General features: G+C 37.8%; 1 protein-coding gene across 1 annotated transcript in view; it reads right to left on the reverse strand.

Annotated features, from left to right (window-relative positions):
• The window catches only part of RFTN1 (raftlin, lipid raft linker 1), a 93,114-nt gene that overhangs the window by 28,195 nt on the left and 41,648 nt on the right, over positions 1 to 23,271 (reverse strand). Inside the window, exons 3-4 of the mRNA XM_009288591.1 lie at positions 20,548 to 20,656; positions 3,648 to 4,071 (exon numbers count right to left, since the gene is read on the reverse strand). Coding sequence (XP_009286866.1) covers positions 3,648 to 4,071; positions 20,548 to 20,656 — 533 coding nt within the window. The remainder of the gene's footprint in view (positions 1 to 3,647; positions 4,072 to 20,547; positions 20,657 to 23,271) is intronic.

Raw genomic sequence — 23,271 nt, forward strand, 5'->3', positions numbered from 1 at the left:
AAAATCTTACTGCAAATTTAGGAGGAACTGCATTCTGTAGATCATGGCCATTAAACTAAAGTATTAAATAACTTGGTTTTGATAATACAATGGTATGGAACCAGCAAGTAGTAGTCTCATCTAAAGAAAATGCAATGAAACATTAATGTAGAGACTATGCTAGCTGGTTCATTGATTTACTCTGGGTCTGAGCCAAGGTGAGACATCAACACAACAGCAAATGAATTTTGACAGTGGAATTGTGAAAGGTCTTACAAATGAGAACATTTTCTAGACTCTGCCCCATATCTCCTCTAGTATATCATAGGAGCAGTTAATATAGGCTTACCATTACAAAAAAGTCATTGTTGACAACAAAGCTGAGTTTTCACAGCCGTAACTGTAAGCAAGTTTAAGTGCAAATACACCTTTCAAATTCTCAGAAGGGTACAACCATCAATAAAATTACCAATGAAAAATTTTTTGACATTATTATTTTACCTATTAATGGACGTGGAAATCAATGGTAAAATTTCTATTGACTTCCAAATGCCAAAACTTCTCCCAAAATACATTAATATAAAAGGTAAAGACATTATATGAAATTCATTCATTCAATAAGCTACTCTTGTTTCCAAGTTATTATATTCTAATCTCAAGTATTAAAGCAAAGAAAGAGATGTCAAGAGAAATGTTAAGATTGCTCTCTAACAAACATCACTGAGCCAGAAGTAGTGTGTAAACTGAAAAAGATATTAGAAGGGAGATGCTCAGAGACAGACTGGCAGCACTTGAAGAAGAGAGCAGGAAGCTCACGATATAACCAAATAAGAGAGAGACCTAATGATCTCAGACATGAACCATGATTCAAATAGAGTAGAAAGGAATAAATTGTTAACATGAATCCTTTTGCTGTTTACCACTTGTTGAGAAATAACAAAATTATGATAATCCTAACTCAGAAGAGCGTACACAGAAAACTTCTACGATCGTTTTGATTCTGACCCCCAAAATCGACTCATGTTGGAAACTGAGATCTTTTTGGTGTATATGAAGACATTGTATTAAAAATAGCAAATCATGGAACTGGAAAACCATAGGGAGATGATAATTTGGATTTGACACTGGGCTGTTGACAACATGCATTTAAAATGTGTGGGAGTCTTTCAGCGGTTGACTTGGTTTGTCACCATTACTGACTGTATAGTACACCAGTCCTAACCGCTGTTCACTATTGACTGTTGTCACTGTTGACAACAGTTTTCACCAGTGAGCCTGACTGCTCAAGCATGGACAAAGACACATTCAGTTTGGTTCTAGGTAACACAGCACTTCTGGACATACCATTGGAATATCTGTGCCTTGTTCACAGGCAAATCATTTTCAACACCACTTTGAAGAGCCCTTTAATAAAAGGGAAAGTGAATGAGCACTACAAAATATTTAGGGAAAAAAAATGAAGAAGCATAAAAATAACACTTGAATAGTACAAAACCTAAAATAAAGAACAAAATTAAGATTCCACAAATAGTAAGAAATATTACGGGTTTTTTCTGAAGTTTTATGTAGAGAAGGAGGAGTTCAAGAGTGGTAACTTCCTACAGAGTAAGTAGGCTAACTGGAAAAAAAAAAAAAAAACACCTGATGCTTTCTATCTTCATGTTCCCAAGGAAGGATGGAGAACTGGTGCCAAAGACTGAAATACATTTTCCATGGGAGGAAAAGGGAGTGCTGTAATAACAAAAATTCATACAAGAGTAATAAAGAAATCAGCAATGTTGTACAGGCAATAGATTTGGGAAAATCCTACTATAGGTGAACTGTCACATAAAATTGCCTTCTCAGACCTTCAGTCTTGGCAAGTATTTGCATAACTCACCAATTAAAAAAAACTCTGTGAGAAATAAATAAAGCCAAAAAGCACTCAGAGAAAAAAAGATAAGGAAACTAAATAAGGAAACTAAAGGCATTTTTAAAATAAAACCTCTTATCTGGCAAATCAGCAGCTGTTATAAAATACTGGGGTGTTAGAGACAGATAGAAGCTGAAAGATTGGAGGTGATCAGCTTCACATTACACAGAAATATTAAGAACATGGTTACTTGTAGCAAAAGATTTTCACTGTTCAGTATGGAGAAGAATAGCATCAAAAAGGTGATTAAACTTGCTAGGTTAACTCTCTCAAAGCGTATATAAAAAGAGAAAGAACTGATCTGATTAGACTTGGAGATAACTAATTTAGAACTAAAAAACTGAGAGGTTTTATAATGTGTAAGATTCTAGTGTAAAACAGAACAAATTTTTCAAATAATAGCTATGCTTTGACCAAATCTGGCTGCCCCCTTGCCCAATAAAAATTGAAGAAAATATGGTGAAAGGTTACTAGAGTGTGATCCAAATCTGATGGCAAAAAGCTAATTACACCAAAATGCAACAGAAACCAAGACGATAGTCCAAGGAGGGTACAATGCAAAGTCATTCTCAGTCCTACATAAAAAATCCCCAAAGGGTTAGGATTGTTTGACTGAATCTATGTAAGACAAAGAATAGGGATATATTAAAGTCAAGGACAGTAGCAGCTGAAAGGAATGTAGATGGAATTTCCTTACGTAGATTTGTAGCTTGTAAGGAAAGTAAGCAAAGCAGTAAGAGAAATGAGTATACACACTGTTTTCTGGGATTTAAGCAAATATAGGAAAGAAAAATATTTTGAGGTTTAAACTGGAAATGGGGCAAGAATATTTTTTTCTGATGACTTTTCATTTTCTATATTACTCTGGTCTACATCCTATTTTTGAATACAATTCCTGCTACTGAAGTAACCTCGGAGCAACAAACACCTTAAGGAGGGTACTCTGAGACCTCAGCTGAGACTTTTGTTTCTTGATGGCATAAAATGACATTTAAAAGTGGAAAGCACACTTGAGGAGACATATGTCAAAGAAATGAAAGAAAGAAAACTGGTATATGAAGAATAATCTTACAAAAAAATGAGACTTGGAAGGCAAATTATTAGGAGCACCATTACCAAGAGGACCTTTATTATGAATTAGCAAACATGAGCTATTAACAAAAATAACTGCTGCTTTCCAGTAATTGCAATTCTGACTGTAGCGCTGACCCCAGCCTGACTACAGGATACTAGGAGACTTCAGAGTCCAGGTCACATACATTCCTGCTGTTCCTGATGTGGTTTAATTCCAGCTATCTGTTCACCTGCTACACAGGGGCTAACCGTGATAAGGCTTTGTGACTTATTCCTTCTATGGCTGCAAAACCTTGTCAGGCAGATTAGCAGGGCTTTTCCTTCAAATGGACAAAAAGGATACAAAGATCAAGAGCTCTCAGGGTATCACAAGAAATACAGAAGTGAACCAATTCAGCTGAACAGCAGACAAAAATAAGTCTTTACACTCAGGCATACAAACGGGCCATAACAAAGTTGCACCCGCTTATATCGTCTCTTCATTTGCCATCTGACTTAGCTCAGTCATTGTGAACTGTGTAACCATGTTGAAATCAGGTTAAGTGGCTCATTTGGTGCATCTTTTCTTCGCTATTACAGTGGTAAGGTCTTCCCTGCATCGCCACCCCCCAAAGGAGCTGGGAACATAATTGAGGCAATTTTAACCTGTCTTTTATGTATGAGAGGTCACTGCAATACTTACTGCCAGTAAGTGGTTTTAAGCACCGTGTTGGTGTTTCATTCTCCGCAAGTCCATTTGGCTTGTCGGCTGCTTCTCTTACACTTGGGTTCGCATGTTGAAACTGTTCTTCGTTTCCCTTTGCAGACTTGAGATTCAGCTCTTCAGTAGCCTGTCCTTCACCTCTCCAGCCCTCCCTGGATGTGGCATGTTGGTCAGCACTTTCCTCACTCCGTGCTGGAGTACTGCACCCATTAATGCCATCTATTTTCTCGCCATCCGGTGAAGCATGATCCTCAGGGTAATTTGAAACATTTTTATTATCTCTTGATTGCAGAGAGTTGTTACTGGTGGGTGTCAGGGAGGCACTGACAGGACAGTTCTTTTGGGAATGGTACTGAGGTATAATTCCAACAAATTTCAAGCCTTGACTTGCAGCATCTTGAATCTACAAGTCAAAGAAGATTAGATTTTTAACTGTCAAGCTGTCTTAGCTAAACAGAAATACAGAAAATAACACCCTTCAAGGCAGCTAGCATGTCATTTTGCTTCTTTTGTCCACTACCACAAGAAATTGTCATGTTACATTTACATTAAAAGTTTCATTCTAGAGAAGCAGGATGAAGAAGTTCCCTAAACCATCTGAAATAATGTGAAAGTGGAGGGAAAAAAAAAAGAAAAAAAAGAGAAAACGCGTACATATTTCTTCACAAGGGATAAAGTATCTGTTTGAAAAGTTTGTTTATGCTAAATTACCAGAAGTGGTATTACTCACACAAGGTTTTAGTATCAACCTTACAAAGTCAGGGACTTAATATTACATCTTCTGCTGTATTAGGTGTGTGATTATGACATTTATGCAAGGAAAAGGTTATTAATTCTCTCTGTTATATGCACCATTATAACAACAGTTGCTGTTTGTCCTATTTTGGATTGAGACACAAATGGCAAACTTCCACATAATGAGGACATAAATTTTAATACATCACTTTTGGGAAGACACAGAACTCGGAATAGAAAAAGGCGTTGTGAGATGAACTAAGAAGAAGAAGAAAAATGGAAACTAAGGGGTGCTATTATTAATCCTGTACACTTTAGGTAAAGGAGGAAAATGAAGGAATCAAATCACAAAAGATCCTAAGAAAAAAGCATTGGGCTAGTAGTAATGACAATTAGATAAAGCTGGAATCAACTAAGGAAGGTTTGAGACAAAGCAGAAAGAGAAATCTCTTTTAGGCAGACTCAGCACTACGGAGGCACAATCCATTCAAGTCACCAGCCTCCCACTCCTCAAACCCAGGAGAAGCTGCAGCGAGAGCCAGACTTCTGTGAAAATATGAGTGTCTGCTGATTCATTTATCAAAATTACCCACTGAAAAGGAAAGGTTTCCATGTAATGTATACTCTTCATATAATATAAAGTCTAAACACATGTAAATATTTCAAAAAGAAATGCCTTGAGAATGGAGAAATAATTTCACTTTCTCTGCACACCATGTAATTCCAGAGAGTTAAAGTGTCTTAATTATTCTCTGAGGCTCAATTTATTATGAACTTATGTGAAACAGTTCAGGCCTTTTTTTCCAATTGCAAGTAATTAGGAAGAATTTTGTACAACTTTTTCTTTCTTTTTTTTTTAATTTAAGAGGAAGCTCATTTCTGCATCTTCCCTACCCAGAATATTTTTTTTTTTAAATGAATCATCTACTTCCTGGTAACGTGTTACTGTTCTGAACACACAAACCTACATATGACACCTGATCAACAACAAGAACTTCCTCTTTCAAACCACTATTATATTTTCCATGTTAAATTAACTCTTGATTTCGTGATCACAGGAACTTAAACAGAGCTCTCCAGGAAACAAGGCAATGGTCTTCACAGGTGTTTAGCCTGGCAAACCTGGGATGCTGACTTAACTAAAGCTCATGCTGAAAACGACAATAACCTCCAAATAAAAATACTACTAGCAGTATCTTTCTCAAATGAGTATCTGTCTACAAAGCAAGGTAGCATGCAACTAGCTTGCTCAGAAAGGTTTAAGTGAATGTCAATGATAGATGCATACATAATATGCTTAATGGTCCTGACTCCCTGTTGTAACTTTAAAAATACTTTTTTATACAGTCAATGATAGAGTTGCAAATTCAGTTCATCTCTTACAACTAATCTACAGACACACCATTACATTTGTTTAGTAGGTTGCAGGGCAGCTAATTATAGAAATTTAACTAGCATGCAACTGGTAAGAGTTTGAGGATAGTACATATGTAGTAATTTTATTGGTCCTGGTCAATAAAGACTGCTTGTCAATCTATACCAGACTCTCCCATGTTGTGATTTGGATGAGAACAGCTTTCACAGCTATTGTAGCAATGTTTTACAGTCTTGGCTCACTCAAAAAAAATGTGTTTGTTCTAAGGAATACCTGATGCTGAGGTTTTTCTTCTGAGGCTCTTGTTCTCAGAATGGAAATAGGAGGCACTAAGGACTGAATGATAGTCTAAGCCGTATTAGCCTAATACTTTAGCAGAAAGATTGGAAAAAGAGGCTGTATCTTCAAGGCCCTTTCCCAACAAGTTAATCAGCAGTATACAGAATACAAAATCTTATTTAAACCTATATTTCAAATTTTCCCAATTACGTAAGAGAGAACCAAGCATCTCATTATTTTCAATAAAGCAAATTTAGCAGGAAATGTTAAATTAGCAGTGCAATGTAAGCTGCAGAACAGCAAAGTGATATATCAGCAGACGCAGTCTTTCCTTCCAACTTTCCACAAAACCATGAAGAGGCTAGCTCTCATCATAAATAAAGCATAAAGCCTGAACATTTTCAAACTACAAACAAAGACAATTTGATTTTTTCAGCATCCTGTTGAGAGCTTAAATAGTATAAAATTTTAGTTGCCTTCACATCCAGAATGACCCGTGTCATCCAGTATACATTCACATTTCCTGTTTCCTGTATTTGAAATATTGAATATTTGAATTTGCAAAACAAAAGCCCAGAGTTAAACAAGCCCAAACCTCAGTACCCATACAGGTCATGCCCAGGAGCTACACAGGGCAGAAGGGCTGTTTCTACCAGCCACCTGCAGTTTTTGGACCCTTTGAGGCATCCTGCGCTGGTACACACAGACAGGTATGTCTGTTCCAGCCTTTTGGGAAAATATCTTAGCAGATGCGGCGTTGGGAATCAGGAAGAGGGCAACGCACGGCAGAAAGCAGGGGTAAAGCTGAACTAAATGGGAAGAACATGATGCTACTCTGACAGGGTCACCCAGAACATATTCCAGGTCGGATAAATACTACAATTACTTGCCTTTATGTGCCAGTTTAGAGTACTAACAAAGACTACTAACAAAGGTCCTTGTCATACTACGTTGTATGACTAAAAGAGAGGAAAAAGCATAAAAAGCAGAACAACTGCATCTCCACCACTTACCGCATCAGAAAAAAAGCCCTTAATAATTTCAATTGTTTTACTGACCTTTTTTTGTATTTTAAATATGCTACATACTTGCTCTTTACATCTTGGGAAATTTTTAAAAGGGAAATTCCAACAAAATTTAAAGTAAAAAAAAAATTCTTTGGTTCTTTCCCCAGACAGGAACAGAAACATTTTTATTGCCTCATAAACTGCTGCTTGGGTGATATTAACCACAAATACAAGAACAGGTCTCCATCACAAAAGATGTTATTGTTCAACAACAGAAGCAGAACTTAACTCATTTATTTCAACCTGGATAAACCCCCAAGTGAGTACATCCAAATCAGTTTATAACTGGCTTGCAACAAATTGGATTTACACCAGTTTAAAAATAGAGCCTGCTTAAAGAAGAGGTAAAATTTCATGTGTACAGAAGGCCGAGGCAGTTAAAGAATTTAATGCCATTTCTGATTAGAAACCTGGCATTTTCCCGGAACGGAAAAAAATGAGAGATTTAGCCTTTCCTATCTGTGAAATAAATATCAAATCTCCCACTAACTCTAGCAGGAATAGGAACAAGCACCGTGTCCAACCCTGATGTCACTACCTTAATTGAATTTTAGCTGGGGCACTTGTGTTAACATTTCTTAACATTTGTGAAGTGTTATTGTTTATTTCAGAACTGACTGACTGCTATTTTTATACTGCATTTGGAAAAAAGGAACCATCAGCAGCACAAAACAGTGTCACTAAACATTATGTTGATGTAGCAAATTTATGTCCATCTTTTTAAATACTTCTGGTTCTCCTGAAAGCTCCCTACCTAATTAGAAAATGGCTGACAGACTAATTTAAAGATCTGTAAAACCACACCTGGCAACAGTATGGCTGAATGATGAAATCCCCTTTTCTGAAAACTACTTTTTTTAAACTGTAGGCCTCACAACCATGAAAGAAGTGCAGAGATTCCAGGTTGAAAGCTCATTTTGAACAGCCACATAGAGGTTTTCTTTTCAAATCTATTTAGAATACTGCACTTGGCAAGTTCATTGTACAGTCCACATATTGTTTGTGATTCTGCGTTTCTTGTTGCATTATCAGCTCTGTAATAATCTCCTATTCATAGCGAGCATGATGGTACTACTTACAAATACAGAAGCTCAAGGATATAGATCCCATGCTGAACAGAATGATATACTTTTGTCAGCTTCGATAATTGCTTACAGGGAGATTCTGTACATTTCTCCCATGGGATAGCACACAGCAAATGAAACACTTCCCACAAGCTCAGGATAGTATTCCACCCACGTCAATAAACATGGGAAATAATGCACCGCAATTTAATAATGAGAATCTCTCTCTTGGATAAGGATTTTCAAACAAATTATTTAGTAAGACAAGTGTTAGGAATTTCTCTTAACTCTTATATGCCAGGAGCTGGACATTTTTGGGATGCATCCAGAGGAAAAGCAGTTTTACTAATGTCATCAGGGAACTCCAGTTTATAGCAGTCCTAAATGGTCTCAAGGCTTACGCTTCCTGATGATCTGGAAAACACCACCTTCAAAACCTAGGCATTAGGACTGAACATTTCATTAATAGGTTTGCTATACGGTTCAAGACATAACAAGGTACTGAAAGAATGTCGTAGCAACCCAGTAAAGGGGACTGCTGCTAATAAAAAAACAAACAACAGAAACAATTTACGAAGAGCACACATAGCAAAAATGCGCTTGGAGAAAGGACAACATTCTCTAGGAGCAATGAACTGATTTTCCGATGGTCAGATGCATTTCGTTAGCTCTGCAGTGAACTAAGGGAAAGAGTGCTACTTAGTCCTACTGATGGCCAAACATATGGCCTTCGAAACAATAGCTGGTTAATTTTGCTCAGAGCTATCTATTTAAACCAAGCATAAACTGTCTTAGCCAATAAAAGAAATGCTTGTCTGTCTGTCTGTTTATTTGGTGGTTGTTTTTAAAAGAACAATGTTAGAGGCATTAGATCTCATAAAGCGCACCAGAAAGAAGATCACTGTATTTTTCTGCCTTCTTTTTAAGATTCAAGCAAATCTCCTTTGACAACAGACATAGCACCAGGGATCTTCATGCAAAGAACATGATCTTGTGGTTTGAGGAGAACGCTATATACTGCATGCCAGGAGTTGGAACTGGAAAAGGATGTTCAAGACTACAGTCTTTTAACTACGTCCTCCTTCATTAATATTTAGTAGTACATGTTGCATCACAAATACTGCACATCCCCCTTCTAGTTTGTTCATTCCTGAAAACAGATGTTTGAAATTAAGACAGGCTTTTAGTTTGCCTCTGGTATTTTCTGTAGGTCTCACATGGTTCTTCCTGAGAAGACGGCAACAGTCATCAAGAGTTTACTGCTTATTTTAAAACTAAGCTTAGCTAATGTTCTGAAGGAGGGGTTTAGTTCTTTCTAAACGACTCAAAACTTTTGCGACTTTAGTATTTTTGCATTTCTAATACTACGTTACAAAAAAAGATAATACTACTAATCAATTAGTAAAGCATGCAACCTTTCTGACTAGGATGCTCTGTCATTTAAGCCTGTACTTCCCATGCATTTTTAACCTTTTGCAGTTTACACTCACCAATTCTGAATTTGAGATAGATAGTTCATGTTCATATAAATATGAATAAATATAAATGTAGCTTTTAGAAAGTCAAATCCCAGTCTGCATTCAGGCTTTCAAATTATCAAGTATTTTCACTGTCAATTACATCAAAATAGGCCACCAGGGATAAAACACTGGAGGGATGCCTTGAAAAATGTTACCATAATCCCAAACCACAGAGTCGTTCTTTAAGCAGTGTTGTTGACAGTGTTTATATTGATACTGCCAATGAAAACCTGGACCAGAATTTTGTTTGGGAACTTTAGATAAGACTATTAGAATGAAGTTGACAGATCCAAGAGAAGATAAGAGTCCAAAAACAAACCCAAAAGCTAAAAACTAATCAGTTTCTTGAAGAAACAGATGTACGTTGCCTTTCCATCTTTGCAGTACACAGCCCATTCAACAGAACCATTGACTTGACACTTTAAGCTATCATTGCATTTGTGGTAGAGCATAACAAGGCACTGAACAGGGAAAAGAAAGCAAGCTTTGCAGTTTTACAACATGCTCATTGTTAGTAGCCTCTGCAAAAGGGAACTGAAAGCTACAAACAGAACAGGGAGAAATGTAGTGAAGCAAGTACCTACTGCAGCTTACTGCTATGCTGAATAAAACAGAAGACAGGCAAGCTCTCATTGCATTTGTGGTAGAGCATAACAAGGCACTGAACAGGGAAAAGAAAGCAAGCTTTGCAGTTTTACAACATGCTCATTGTTAGTAGCCTCTGCAAAAGGGAACTGAAAGCTACAAACAGAACAGGGAGAAATGTAGTGAAGCAAGTACCTACTGCAGCTTACTGCTATGCTGAATAAAACAGAAGACAGGCTTTTAAGACAGTGCTGCCAAGAGATATTAAGTTACAGCAAGCTGTATGTCTCCTGCTACTAGAGCCACGGCAGGGATGAGAGTAACAACTTGAAATTCCTCTTCAGCTTGCATTAGCTGTACATTCATTCCTGAGAACAATATAACCATACTAAACATGTAGTGCAGCATGGTGCAAGTACACTTGCTCCTTTCAGCATATCTCACTAGATGACAGCTCTTGAAACCACACTGTCTCATCCTCTGTGGTCCTGGGTGCGATGATTCTTCTCATATTATCATCTTATTTTAGCATCTGTTCCTTCACATAGCTGGCAAAGGGCAAACATTGTTGGACAAAGGCTACAAAGGTTCAGTGACTGCGGTACCTGCCCAAAAGCTGTGTAACATACCTGCGGCCTCCCATCCTTGCCCTAAACTCCAAAAAGAAATCCTGAATTTATCCACGTCATTTAAGATCTATTCCCTAAAAATTGTTTTAGACCTGGGATAAACTGCTACAGAGCAGCCAGCTATGCTCACTCAACCCAAATACTTGATATACACTGTCAAAAAAAAGTCTGTAGAAACTCTGTCTCAAGAGCTTGCTCTAGAGAACAGGCATTTTCAAAATGCAGACCATGTCTTGTGCGTGAATCTTTTGAGAGAAACTCCTACTCTAATGGGTGAACATAAGCAAGGGGAAAATAAAGATTTATAGAGACGGATGGTTAAGCGTTGTATCTCACAACCGTTTTAGCTGGATGAACACAATTCAGTGTTCTTTGTAGAACATGAGAAAACAGTCACTTATTTGTTATCAACTAGCTCTAATGCGATACAAAACTGGGACACTGGTTTAGTCCATCTCTGTCCTAAGCAATGAAAACAAAAACCCAAAAGGTTCAGGACAACAGGAATATTTTAAAAATTAAGAATTCAGTCTCAAACTTACAGACTTTACATTTAATTTGCAGGGAACACTTTCTTTTATCTTTATATAAACCAAAGAGAGTTTCTTTAAAATCACATTGTTTCATCAAGCCATCTGTTACTCGTAGCCAAAATTACAATTTGAACAATTTGCCCATATTTTATTTTAGCACAGTATAAAATATTATCATATTTATTGTTCTTAAAAAAAAAAAGTTATTTTTCCCACCAGACAGAAGTGGGATCATTAAAAACATCAACTACATACTTTATAACATCTATTTTTATCTTGGTCAAGAGGACAACTCTGAAAGCTGCTGGGGGCAAAGGATTATAAAAGCACAACCAGGCTCCTGGGAGAGTCCTGAAAAAAGTTTTGCAATGTTCATGGAAGATATATATCAACACCACTCTTACAGGGCTTAGTCAAAAGAACACAAGTTGAAAGAAGCTTAACCAGGAACAGATGTTTCCCTTCACACTAGGCTGTTTAAAATACAGTATATGCTATTTTTTACCATCTCTTGTTATATATACACTTACAAAATGTTAACAAAATGCACTTTAATAAATATTATCACAGCAGATCACAAACAGCTGAACCATTGATGTTGAGTTTCAACTTCTGCTTCATGACCATATCTACTTCTAAGATCCAAATACTTAAAAATAAAATAGGGGCTCTGTTTGCACTGAAAACATGCAGAAAACAAAGCAGTCAGCTAAGCGCTCAGCAATGGTTTTCATTACAATGCGCTAAAGAAATAAATGTTGTATTGTTCTTTCGCAAATACCCTGGAGAGTGAAGGTTTTGGGGTGGGATTTTTTGGGTTTGTTTTAAGGATGGAAATAATTTTAGAAGAGGCTGGGATCACATCTAGATAAGTAATCCTAGGTAATAACAGTACTCTAGAGGGGTCATTTTCTAGCCACAGAAGTAAATTTGAACTGCTTATTCATTTGAAGAACAATCCTCTGAGTAATATTAAAGACTCAATTTTTCCCCTCTTCTATCTTTTACTGCCACCTGCTCTGACTGTATACCCTGCAGGGAATTTCTGAACAGGCCAGCTAAAACATAGCTAAACTAAAGAATAATGCTTAGGATTACAATAACCATCTAAGGAACCCTGGCACCAACAGAGCAATCAGAGACTTCACAGAAGAGATCCTTGTAAGATCGCAGCAACAGACTCAAGAAATCCACCAACCGTCTAGTGCTCTTCAGAACACATAAGCTGCATCTCTCTGTTCCTTCTAAAAAAGAAATCTCAATGCAAAGATTAAGAGATGAAGAATAAGAAATGACAAACAAAAAGAGACAAGAATGTGAGAAATACTGGAACAGCTATATAAAAAACTATTTTTCTTAGCGATTACAAATAAAAGTAAAATAAATTACAAGACTAGTAATTTTCACATTCATTTTCTCTAGGAAATTGCAGACTTTTGTCTTCTCATTTGCTTGTCATACTGTTACAAACACAAATAATTATATATATATATAAAAAGTCCATATTATTATGGACAAATTTGTCCTATGACACACTTCTCATCTTCCACATCTTCTTGTTGTTTCATAGTTAGATGCTGAAGAGAGTTTTAAAACTCAGAAGTTGAGAGTTCAAAATCATTTAATATCACACACTGTATGGATATATGGATATCGCTTTCAGACACTGTATGGATATGTGGAGTCCCTTGTTTTGATCATGTAAGACAAATGCTCATTCTGATGTGAGTAAATATGTAGGAAATAAGTGAAGAGCCAAATCTGGGCTGAATCACTCCCTTGACTGGGAACATCTATGGAAAAGATTTCAAAACCTCTTGAGAATTCATATAGGCATTCAGTTTTTATTTTATAGGAAAGACAGAAGTCCTCCTAAATACTCCAGCCCTGCTTCTACCTAGCAACTTAAAAGAAGCTGGAGAATCAACCTGTCTTTTAACAGCAATACTAATACAAAAATTCTTCACCAATTAGAGCCGTAACACAGATGACTCTCCAGAAAATGATGCGCATGAACTAAGATAGCAGTTATCTTGATAACACCAAAACAGCTACAGATGAATAGAGGGGAAAAAACAAGAGAGCAGGAAAAGAAGTCTCCCTGTAGTTTGATAAAAACATCGATAAGGAGAAACATGCAGTGAGACGGACCTGTGGTTGTTTGGGGTGTGTAGCAGTTCCTTACCCAACCACTCAGCCAGACTCCTGCCTGCCGTTCCCTCCAAAGGAGCTAGGGCAGATAAAGGGCAGGAAGATCGAACCCCTCGGAGAAATCTCTCACCTTTCAGGAGTACGCTGCGTAAGTTCAACTACAGTTTAAACTTGTTGGCAGCAATGTGTATTAATTTCCAGTGCATAAACTAACACTTGAAACATACTAATTCCTCATGCCAATTCTATTCCTCATAACATTTTCTTTTTTAAAAGGCATTTAGAAAAATTCCAGTAAATACCAGTTGATACCGTATATTCCATAAAACTGGCAAGAGGGCTCAAATATGGTAGATCCCTTCAGCAATGTAGGATGTGAGTTCTTCATACAAGTGTTAGTATTGTATGGCCTTTCTTTCAAAACAGTCCAATTCCCTATGCAACTTGCCTTTGTACCAGGGAGAACTGGTGGTCACTGTTTCAGATGCCAACTCTAGAACAAGTACATGGGTGGCAGCATCCCTGCAATGTGTTTTGTTGGCATATTCCTCCCTGGGGTCCCACTCGCTTAAGTCCAAGAGGTACCATCACTTCCTCTACCCAGCAATGCTATTACTAGAAGATAAATGTCAACAAACCTAGGGGCAAAGTCACTACATCTGCAGGAGTCAAGGTTATTTCTAGGGTACTTTAGACTACCAAAGTTGTTCAGAGGACCACTTAAGAGAGTGATATGTTACTGGCAGCTTTTGAGCTAGTGCTGGTGATGGCGTTTGTATGCTCACTGAGGTTCCTCAAGCCTATGAACAGAGGGAACAGCAATGAGCAGATTTGACGCTGTCTCATATGGCAAATTTCGTCGCAAGATAAGCGTTACATAGGTGTTTCAAGACAGCAGTCATGTTCCAAGCTGGACTGGTCCACTTCTGAAAACACAAAACCAATTATTCATCTGTACAGCCTTAGGTTTGTTGGAAGAAATTAGCCTCATTTCTGAGTCAAGTAAGGACAGACCAGCAGGGAGATGTCCTTGTCTAGTAAAAAACACAAAAGGAAGATGCCTGCATTTGGATTTCAGTTAAGCTGCAGCATTTTTAAACCACGCTTTTCCATGTTTATCATACTTCCCTAGGGAAGGATAATGAGTCCACAGGGACCAGAAATATGAACTCTACAATGGGGTCAAACTGGAAAAAAGTTAACATACAAGAACTTCCTTCTGACAGAACATTATTAAGCAGGCAACCAAGGATACAAAGATGTGCTTCCTAAATTTTAAAAAGTCAGAACTGGGAAGAAATGGTACAGAAACTATCCTCCATTTCCTAACCTTTCACCAACACTGCAAAGATGTGAACATAGGAGTAAAACATTCTGCCTGTTACAGGTCTTCTAGACCACGTAACTCAGATTGATGTGGAAAACGAAGGTCATGAGAAACATATTTGGCATTCATATATGACTGCATATCCAAAATAACTCTTTTCTTGGGATGTCAGCCTCACTCCTCCTCCCTTACTTGTCTCAGTAGATTCAGGAGAACACCCTCAGATGAAAAAAATGATAACAGGATACACAGAAATAAAGAGCAACTAAGGGAGTAATTAAAGGCTGTCCTATTTTACATGAGACACAAGTCAAAGTTTTACAAAATACAGTATCTTAGAAGTAACATCTCTGACTTGCAACAACTTCAGAATGATCTGAGCCACAGTGATCAGAAGTTCTGAAGTTAGCTTTGCTCATGAGCAAATTTTTGATCTCTGTTTTGCCTGAGAGCTAAAGACAGGAGTGCTAATATCAATACAGCAGTAAAGTACATATACAACAGTTAAGTTACTTCTTTCATTGCCCAGGAATTACATGACAAAGACACCATGGGATTGTCTGAACTCTTTAGGACATGTTCAGCTGCACTAGATCCACATTGATATGAAAGAACAAACAGAACGTGGTGATGTCAACATGATTTTAAGGTACAGGAAGAGAGTATCCGATGGAACATTATGTCCCCAATACTTAACTATCTCCTGTCTTCCATGGCTCTTACCACAATCGGAAACCACAGTGGTGGCAAAAATGTACAGAAGAGAGTAGATAATTAGGACAGAGTCCCAAAGCGCAGAAGGATCTCAGCAACAGAACGCAGGTTTGACCAGAGTGTCTTCTTTGACATTTCTTAAATGTTTTATAGTCAATATTGTACCGAGGCACTTTGTTTCAGTGAGCAAGAAGCATCCTCCAGGTGAAATAACTTCCTTGTTTCTACTTCATTATTCTTAAACATTTGTATGGAGTTACAGAATAAGAAAAAAGATATTACCCATGCTGTATGCCATTGCAAAATTGTTTTGTGTTTGCCAGGAGCAAGCAGTTAATATTCAATATGACATACATATTCAATGCAACAAAAAGTCAGTTGAGAAGTTACTAAAATTGCATCCTTGTTCAAACTCCATGTAAACAATACTTGCTCAGCAGTGCATAATAGAATTAATAAAATTAATTTTCTCAAGGAGGAGGAATTTTTTTCTAGTAAATTCACAGTTGGAGAAAATTTTGACTTGTTATTTTGTTTTGAAAATATAGCTAGTCTATTTTGTTTTTTTGGTTTTTTTTAAATATAGTAATTTGCAATGCAGTAACGTGGTATACCTGTGCTAAAAGCCTCTCATGAAAAACTCTGTGATCAAGGATTTGCCTATTCAATTACAACACTCAATTAACTTCAGTTGTATTCCACAGTTTGAGAAGAATTATACGGTTGTTCTTTTTTGAAAGCAAGCAATTGCCCTCTCTAACAGCTTTTTGTTACTACTTTCTTTGAAGAACGTCCTTTATTTTTCTTTTATTTTGTTTGTAAACATCTGATTTTGTTTGTAAACATCTGTTTTATATGCCCTTAAAAGCAATGGACATTTTTGTTGCTCAGACAAATTAGTTAATATGACAATTAATTCCTACTCCCAAACATGTCCTGTTTCCTGAGTTAGATTTACATAAAAGTGTTGAGACTTTCATAATGTGTTTAATCAGATATGGACAGTGACACGGCACACACTTGACAGCAACAGCTTCAATAAACATCTGTTTTATATGCCCTTAAAAGCAATGGACATTTTTGTTGCTCAGACAAATTAGTTAATATGACAATTAATTCCTACTCCCAAACATGTCCTGTTTCCTGAGTTAGATTTACATAAAAGTGTTGAGACTTTCATAATGTGTTTAATCAGATATGGACAGTGACACGGCACACACTTGACAGCAACAGCTTCAAAGAACTTCAAATTCCTCTACATCAAATAACATCTGAGGATGAGCGACATACTCAGCCTACAGAGAAACAGTAAATATACATTTTAGCTATTAAATTTTAAATCATTATATTTCAAAAAGGCATCTTCATAATCCCATAATCAAATGGCTTCTACCAACAGAAACATTTCCATGTCTAGAAAAACATTCTAAAGAGTCTCAGAATTGGATATTTATGGAAATAAGCTGACTCCTGGATTGTCATTTTGTTTTCATGTTAGCCATACTCTTTCTGAAGTAACAAATGCAAAGAAATTTTCTGTTGCAATGATGTAAAATTTTGCTACCAGTTGTGACAGATAAGCCTATATTTCTACTCTGACTCAAAGAACTGAAGAACAAAATCAAACGTGTTGAAACTGATACACAAGAACTACACCAGTTTTGCCTAAGTGTGAATATATTGAAATAATCCAAGATAGCATCAGAGTAGAAGTACAGTAACACAATAAACCCTGAAACAAAAGTCGGACTCAAACTTTTGAATATTAGTAAGTGTTCAGAAAACTTCAGTTTGTTCTGATACCAAAATCTATATATCTTTAAGTATGATGACGAAGATCAGATAGTCATAGCTGCATTATTTTTAATCCAGTTTTTACAATTCATAGTAAAAAGGAAAGATTGAACATGAGTGCAGTCTGTCAAGCTGAGTCCCTATCAAGCTCATACAGCCTGTGCTGGAATTTGTTCTATAAAATTTTCTTAACTATTATCACTGCAAGATGGATTAAAGCTCAGGGAGTATGCCGACTCACACTATTCTTACACCATGTGGCTAAGTAAATATAGTATTTAATGCTAGTTTTTATAACATGCAATAGGACACAACAGATGCTGCAAAATGTGAAACATGCACAATGCATCTGTCTTCACTAAAATGGACATAACCTGCTAATTTCCAGTCTGGCAGAACATTACAGCATCAAAAATAATTTTAAAAATAAGGCAACAAATAAAGAATTGCAGGGTTCTTTTCAAATTCCCCAGTATATATAGAAGTTCATTGAAAGCAACACTATTCTGGATGACAAAGGGATTTAGGTTACCAGTACCATCTCTAACTGCTAACATCATGTGATACTGAAACAAAACTTAAATTAATCTGGGCGAGTCCAGGAGTTAATAGGCCTTTTAACTACAGTACTATCCAACAGGATATTTTGACACTAAAATGGAAATTATATATATTGTTTCAACTTAAAATGTTTACACCATTATAGGACTGTCTTCTACACCGGTAACTTAGTTGATATCATCTGTGAGAGCTCACCCTCCTGTGATACTACAGATCATTTTCTCGTAATAATATGATCAAACTTGTTTCTCTCAATAAGTATAATTTCCCTTCAGATACTTAAAATTACAAAACACCAAATTCTAGTGCAGTGTTTCAACTGCACAAAATGTACACATATTCTTATTGTCAGACTGACAGAACTAGAAGCAGTAATTGTAATGCAAATAAAAGCATACTGTGTTTTGGGGTTTGCCTTTTTTTCTTTTTTTACTCACTTTCTTAATAAAATCAGGTATCTCCTTTTTGTCTGAAAGTTGGTTTAAAGAGGAGCAGCACTCCACCTCCAAGACATATCCTTCACTATGGACATCACCTTTTGGAGACCTGAAGAGACAAACAGAAAAAAAGAATCAGTTTCTGTTCTTAACACGGAATACCTAGACAGCCCCTTTATAAATATTTCCCATGGAGAGCTAACCTTCAGACAAAACTTCGGTTCCAGCACATTCACTCCATTGAGCTCAACACAGTTCTGACAAGTAGCAGCTACAGCATCTCACCTACTTGCTAGGGAAAGAAATCACACCAATGACTGCGGATGGTGGAATGCCTCGGGGACTTCCAAATTTCTTTATCTGTCCAAGAAACACTCTGTCAGCCTGGCATCTATGGCCAATGCCAAGGAGATGCACAGGTGGTATAACTCAGAATATGCAGAAAGCAGGTTCCAATGCAATGGGCTGACAGATGCTCTGGGCCCCACAGGGCAGCCTGATGTAGGGTGTGTTTCACAGACAGTAATTAAAGGAATCCCTTCTCTTATCTACCACCATTCTAAGTCAACATTTAAAAATCTGGGGCTAATCAAAGTAGTCTATCCTTCAGTCTGACCTTATGCTTTGTTGTTGAGAAATGCAAAGTTATGTGCAAAATCCCTTCTCTTTCAGAAGACACTAACTCCTAAAATAATTCAAAGCATATGGCATATGCCAAGGGAAAGTTTGGGGGTTATCCTGAATGATCTTGAGAAACAGTCTGTAGGTGTGCACTGCAAAGCAGTGCTACTGAAGGCAGTTTTCATCTCCTCTGGACTCCCATGAAAGGAAACTGATACGCCTGATGAACAGAGGAAATCTAGAGAATCATTTGTTTTATCAGTTCTTTATGAGAACACATGAAGGAAGGTACAAAAATAAAAGTTAGCCTATACTTCTTGGGATTAGTAACAAAGTAGTTATCTTAACATCCCATACGGAGAATCAAAAGATCTAGTTTGAAGTAAAGAACTAACCCTGGCCAGCAGTTGCTTGATGCACTGTGTACCTACAGGACAGGAAGAAAGGTGCAGAAGTTTGAACCAAGAGTGCTGAGGAAGCAGTGAAACAACAAAACAAAGGCTTTGCAGGCTTGCCATGCTTGCAAAAGCAAGTTTGTTTAAAAGCCCTGTTCTGGAGACTGAGATTGTGTGACACGTAAAACACGCTTCAGCTACAGATGGTCCCAGGGGCTTTCCCGAGATGCTAATAGTTACTCGGAGCCATGAGATGCGCAGGCTGCTGACTGCAAACTGGCAGTGTGTTTCCTAGGCACTACTGCAGAAATTTTCTGAAGCATCACATGACATTATATATTGTACTTGATCCTCCCACTTTCACACAGGCTATACTCTCACTTCATTTCTCTTATCTCACTTATACATGGGACAGGCGGTACCAGACTATCGTTTGGGAACACTGAAGCCCTTTCCCTACTTGTTTTTCCCCTCCTTTCTAGGTTCTTCTCATAACTTGTGGTCCCATTCTGTTCTTGACTCCAGACAAAAATTTTAACAAAACATTGGTGTCCATGGAAACTCTCCAAACATGTTTATATGATTTAAAGAAATCATTACTGGGGGACTAAAAGAGTGCCACCACTACTCCTCTGTAACAGGCGTACAGAAATTAATTTAAGCAGCAAAGAACAACTTGGTCGAGGAAAAAAAAAAGAGTTAATAGGCCTTTTAACTACAGTACTATCCAACAGGATATTTTGACACTAAAATGGAAATTATATATATTGTTTCAACTTAAAATGTTTACACCATTATAGGACTGTCTTCTACACCGGTAACTTAGTTGATATCATCTGTGAGAGCTCACCCTCCTGTGATACTACAGATCATTTTCTCGTAATAATATGATCAAACTTGTTTCTCTCAATAAGTATAATTTCCCTTCAGATACTTAAAATTACAAAACACCAAATTCTAGTGCAGTGTTTCAACTGCACAAAATGTACACATATTCTTATTGTCAGACTGACAGAACTAGAAGCAGTAATTGTAATGCAAATAAAAGCATACTGTGTTTTGGGGTTTGCCTTTTTTTCTTTTTTTACTCACTTTCTTAATAAAATCAGGTATCTCCTTTTTGTCTGAAAGTTGGTTTAAAGAGGAGCAGCACTCCACCTCCAAGACATATCCTTCACTATGGACATCACCTTTTGGAGACCTGAAGAGACAAACAGAAAAAAAGAATCAGTTTCTGTTCTTAACACGGAATACCTAGACAGCCCCTTTATAAATATTTCCCATGGAGAGCTAACCTTCAGACAAAACTTCGGTTCCAGCACATTCACTCCATTGAGCTCAACACAGTTCTGACAAGTAGCAGCTACAGCATCTCACCTACTTGCTAGGGAAAGAAATCACACCAATGACTGCGGATGGTGGAATGCCTCGGGGACTTCCAAATTTCTTTATCTGTCCAAGAAACACTCTGTCAGCCTGGCATCTACGGCCAATGCCAAGGAGATGCACAGGTGGTATAACTCAGAATATGCAGAAAGCAGGTTCCAATGCAATGGGCTGACAGATGCTCTGGGCCCCACAGGGCAGCCTGATGGAGGGTGTGTTTCACAGACAGTAATTAAAGGAATCCCTTCTCTTATCTACCACCATTCTAAGTCAACATTTAAAAATCTGGGGCTAATCAAAGTAGTCTATCCTTCAGTCTGACCTTATGCTTTGTTGTTGAGAAATGCAAAGTTATGTGCAAAATCCCTTCTCTTTCAGAAGACACTAACTCCTAAAATAATTCAAAGCATATGGCATATGCCAAGGGAAAGTTTGGGGGTTATCCTGAATGATCTTGAGAAACAGTCTGTAGGTGTGCACTGCAAAGCAGTGCTACTGAAGGCAGTTTTCATCTCCTCTGGACTCCCATGAAAGGAAACTGATACGCCTGATGAACAGAGGAAATCTAGAGAATCATTTGTTTTATCAGTTCTTTATGAGAACACATGAAGGAAGGTACAAAAATAAAAGTTAGCCTATACTTCTTGGGATTAGTAACAAAGTAGTTATCTTAACATCCCATACGGAGAATCAAAAGATCTAGTTTGAAGTAAAGAACTAACCCTGGCCAGCAGTTGCTTGATGCACTGTGTACCTACAGGACAGGAAGAAAGGTGCAGAAGTTTGAACCAAGAGTGCTGAGGAAGCAGCGAAACAACAAAACAAAGGCTTTGCAGGCTTGCCATGCTTGCAAAAGCAAGTTTGTTTAAAAGCCCTGTTCTGGAGACTGAGATTGTGTGACACGTAAAACACGCTTCAGCTACAGATGGTCCCAGGGGCTTTCCCGAGATGCTAATAGTTACTCGGAGCCATGAGATGCGCAGGCTGCTGACTGCAAACTGGCAGTGTGTTTCCTAGGCACTACTGCAGAAATTTTCTGAAGCATCACATGACATTATATATTGTACTTGATCCTCCCACTTTCACACAGGCTATACTCTCACTTCATTTCTCTTATCTCACTTATACATGGGACAGGCGGTACCAGACTATCGTTTGGGAACACTGAGAAGCCCTTCCTACTTGTTTTTCCCCTCCTTTCTAGGTTCTTCTCATAACTTGTGGTCCCATTCTGTTCTTGACTCCAGACAAAAATTTTAACAAAACATTGGTGTCCATGGAAACTCTCCAAACATGTTTATATGATTTAAAGAAATCATTACTGGGGGACTAAAAGAGTGCCACCACTACTCCTCTGTAACAGGCGTACAGAAATTAATTTAAGCAGCAAAGAACAACTTGGTCGAGGAAAAAAAAAAATCGTTTTGTGAGGGACAACACATGAACTGCAGACAATTTTTGCTCTTCTAGATAAAGTCCTAGATAAGATAATCTATTCTGTGCAGACTTTCTGCCACAGATTAACTCAGTGAATTCAAGAATGTAAAAATAAACTTAAGAAAGTCTCCCTGTTAGAGTACGTACGGTTATACCTACATTTTTTTCTAACATCTGAATATGACTAACTGGAAATGTAGCCCTGATGTTATCTAGCCATGTTCCAGAGAGAAGTAAGTATGAGCTAGGGCTCTCTAATGCTCTAGCAATCAATAAACCATCAAAACTGCCACTTGATATTGCAATGCTAAGTCCATACAACATCAAACAGAGCAAACACAATTCTCCAGTGCTTCAGTTGTTGTATAATAACAAACCAGAATTGGGTTACTAGGAACAGGCAGCAAGGAACCAAGCCCTTTTTAGACAATCAATACCATTTTTGGGGGGACAATACTAAGTCTCTACAAATATAAGGACCAAACACTTCCCTTGCTGGGGCAACCCACCACGCTCACCACAGCCCCCTTCCAGCCTGGCTAAGGAAGCCATATTCCCAGCCTGGAGACTCTGAAATAATACAGCTCAAATTCAAAGTTAAGATACCAAATCCCAAAAATGAAGTATGTGCCCCACTACCCATGCTTATTTACATGCAGATGACACCAAGCTGAGTGGTGCTGCTGACACGCCTGAGGGATGGGATGCCATCCAGAGGGACCTGGACAAGATGGAGAAGTGGGCCCGTGTGAACCTCATGAGGTTTAACAAGGCCAAGTGCAAGGTCCTGCACCTGGGTCAGGGCAACCCCTGGTATCAATACAGGCCAGGGGATGAAGGGATTGAGAGCAGCCCTGCCGAAAAGGACTTGGGGGTACTGGTGGATGAAAAGCTGGACAGGAGCCAGCAATGTGCGCTCGCAGCCCAGAAAGCCAATCATATCCTGGGCTGTATCAAAAGAAGCGTGGCCAGCAGGTCGAGGGAGGTGATTCT

The sequence above is a fragment of the Aptenodytes forsteri genome, unplaced genomic scaffold (assembly GCF_000699145.1).
Source record: "Aptenodytes forsteri isolate BGI_AS27 unplaced genomic scaffold, ASM69914v1 Scaffold9, whole genome shotgun sequence".
NCBI classification, from domain to species: Eukaryota; Metazoa; Chordata; class Aves; order Sphenisciformes; family Spheniscidae; genus Aptenodytes; species Aptenodytes forsteri.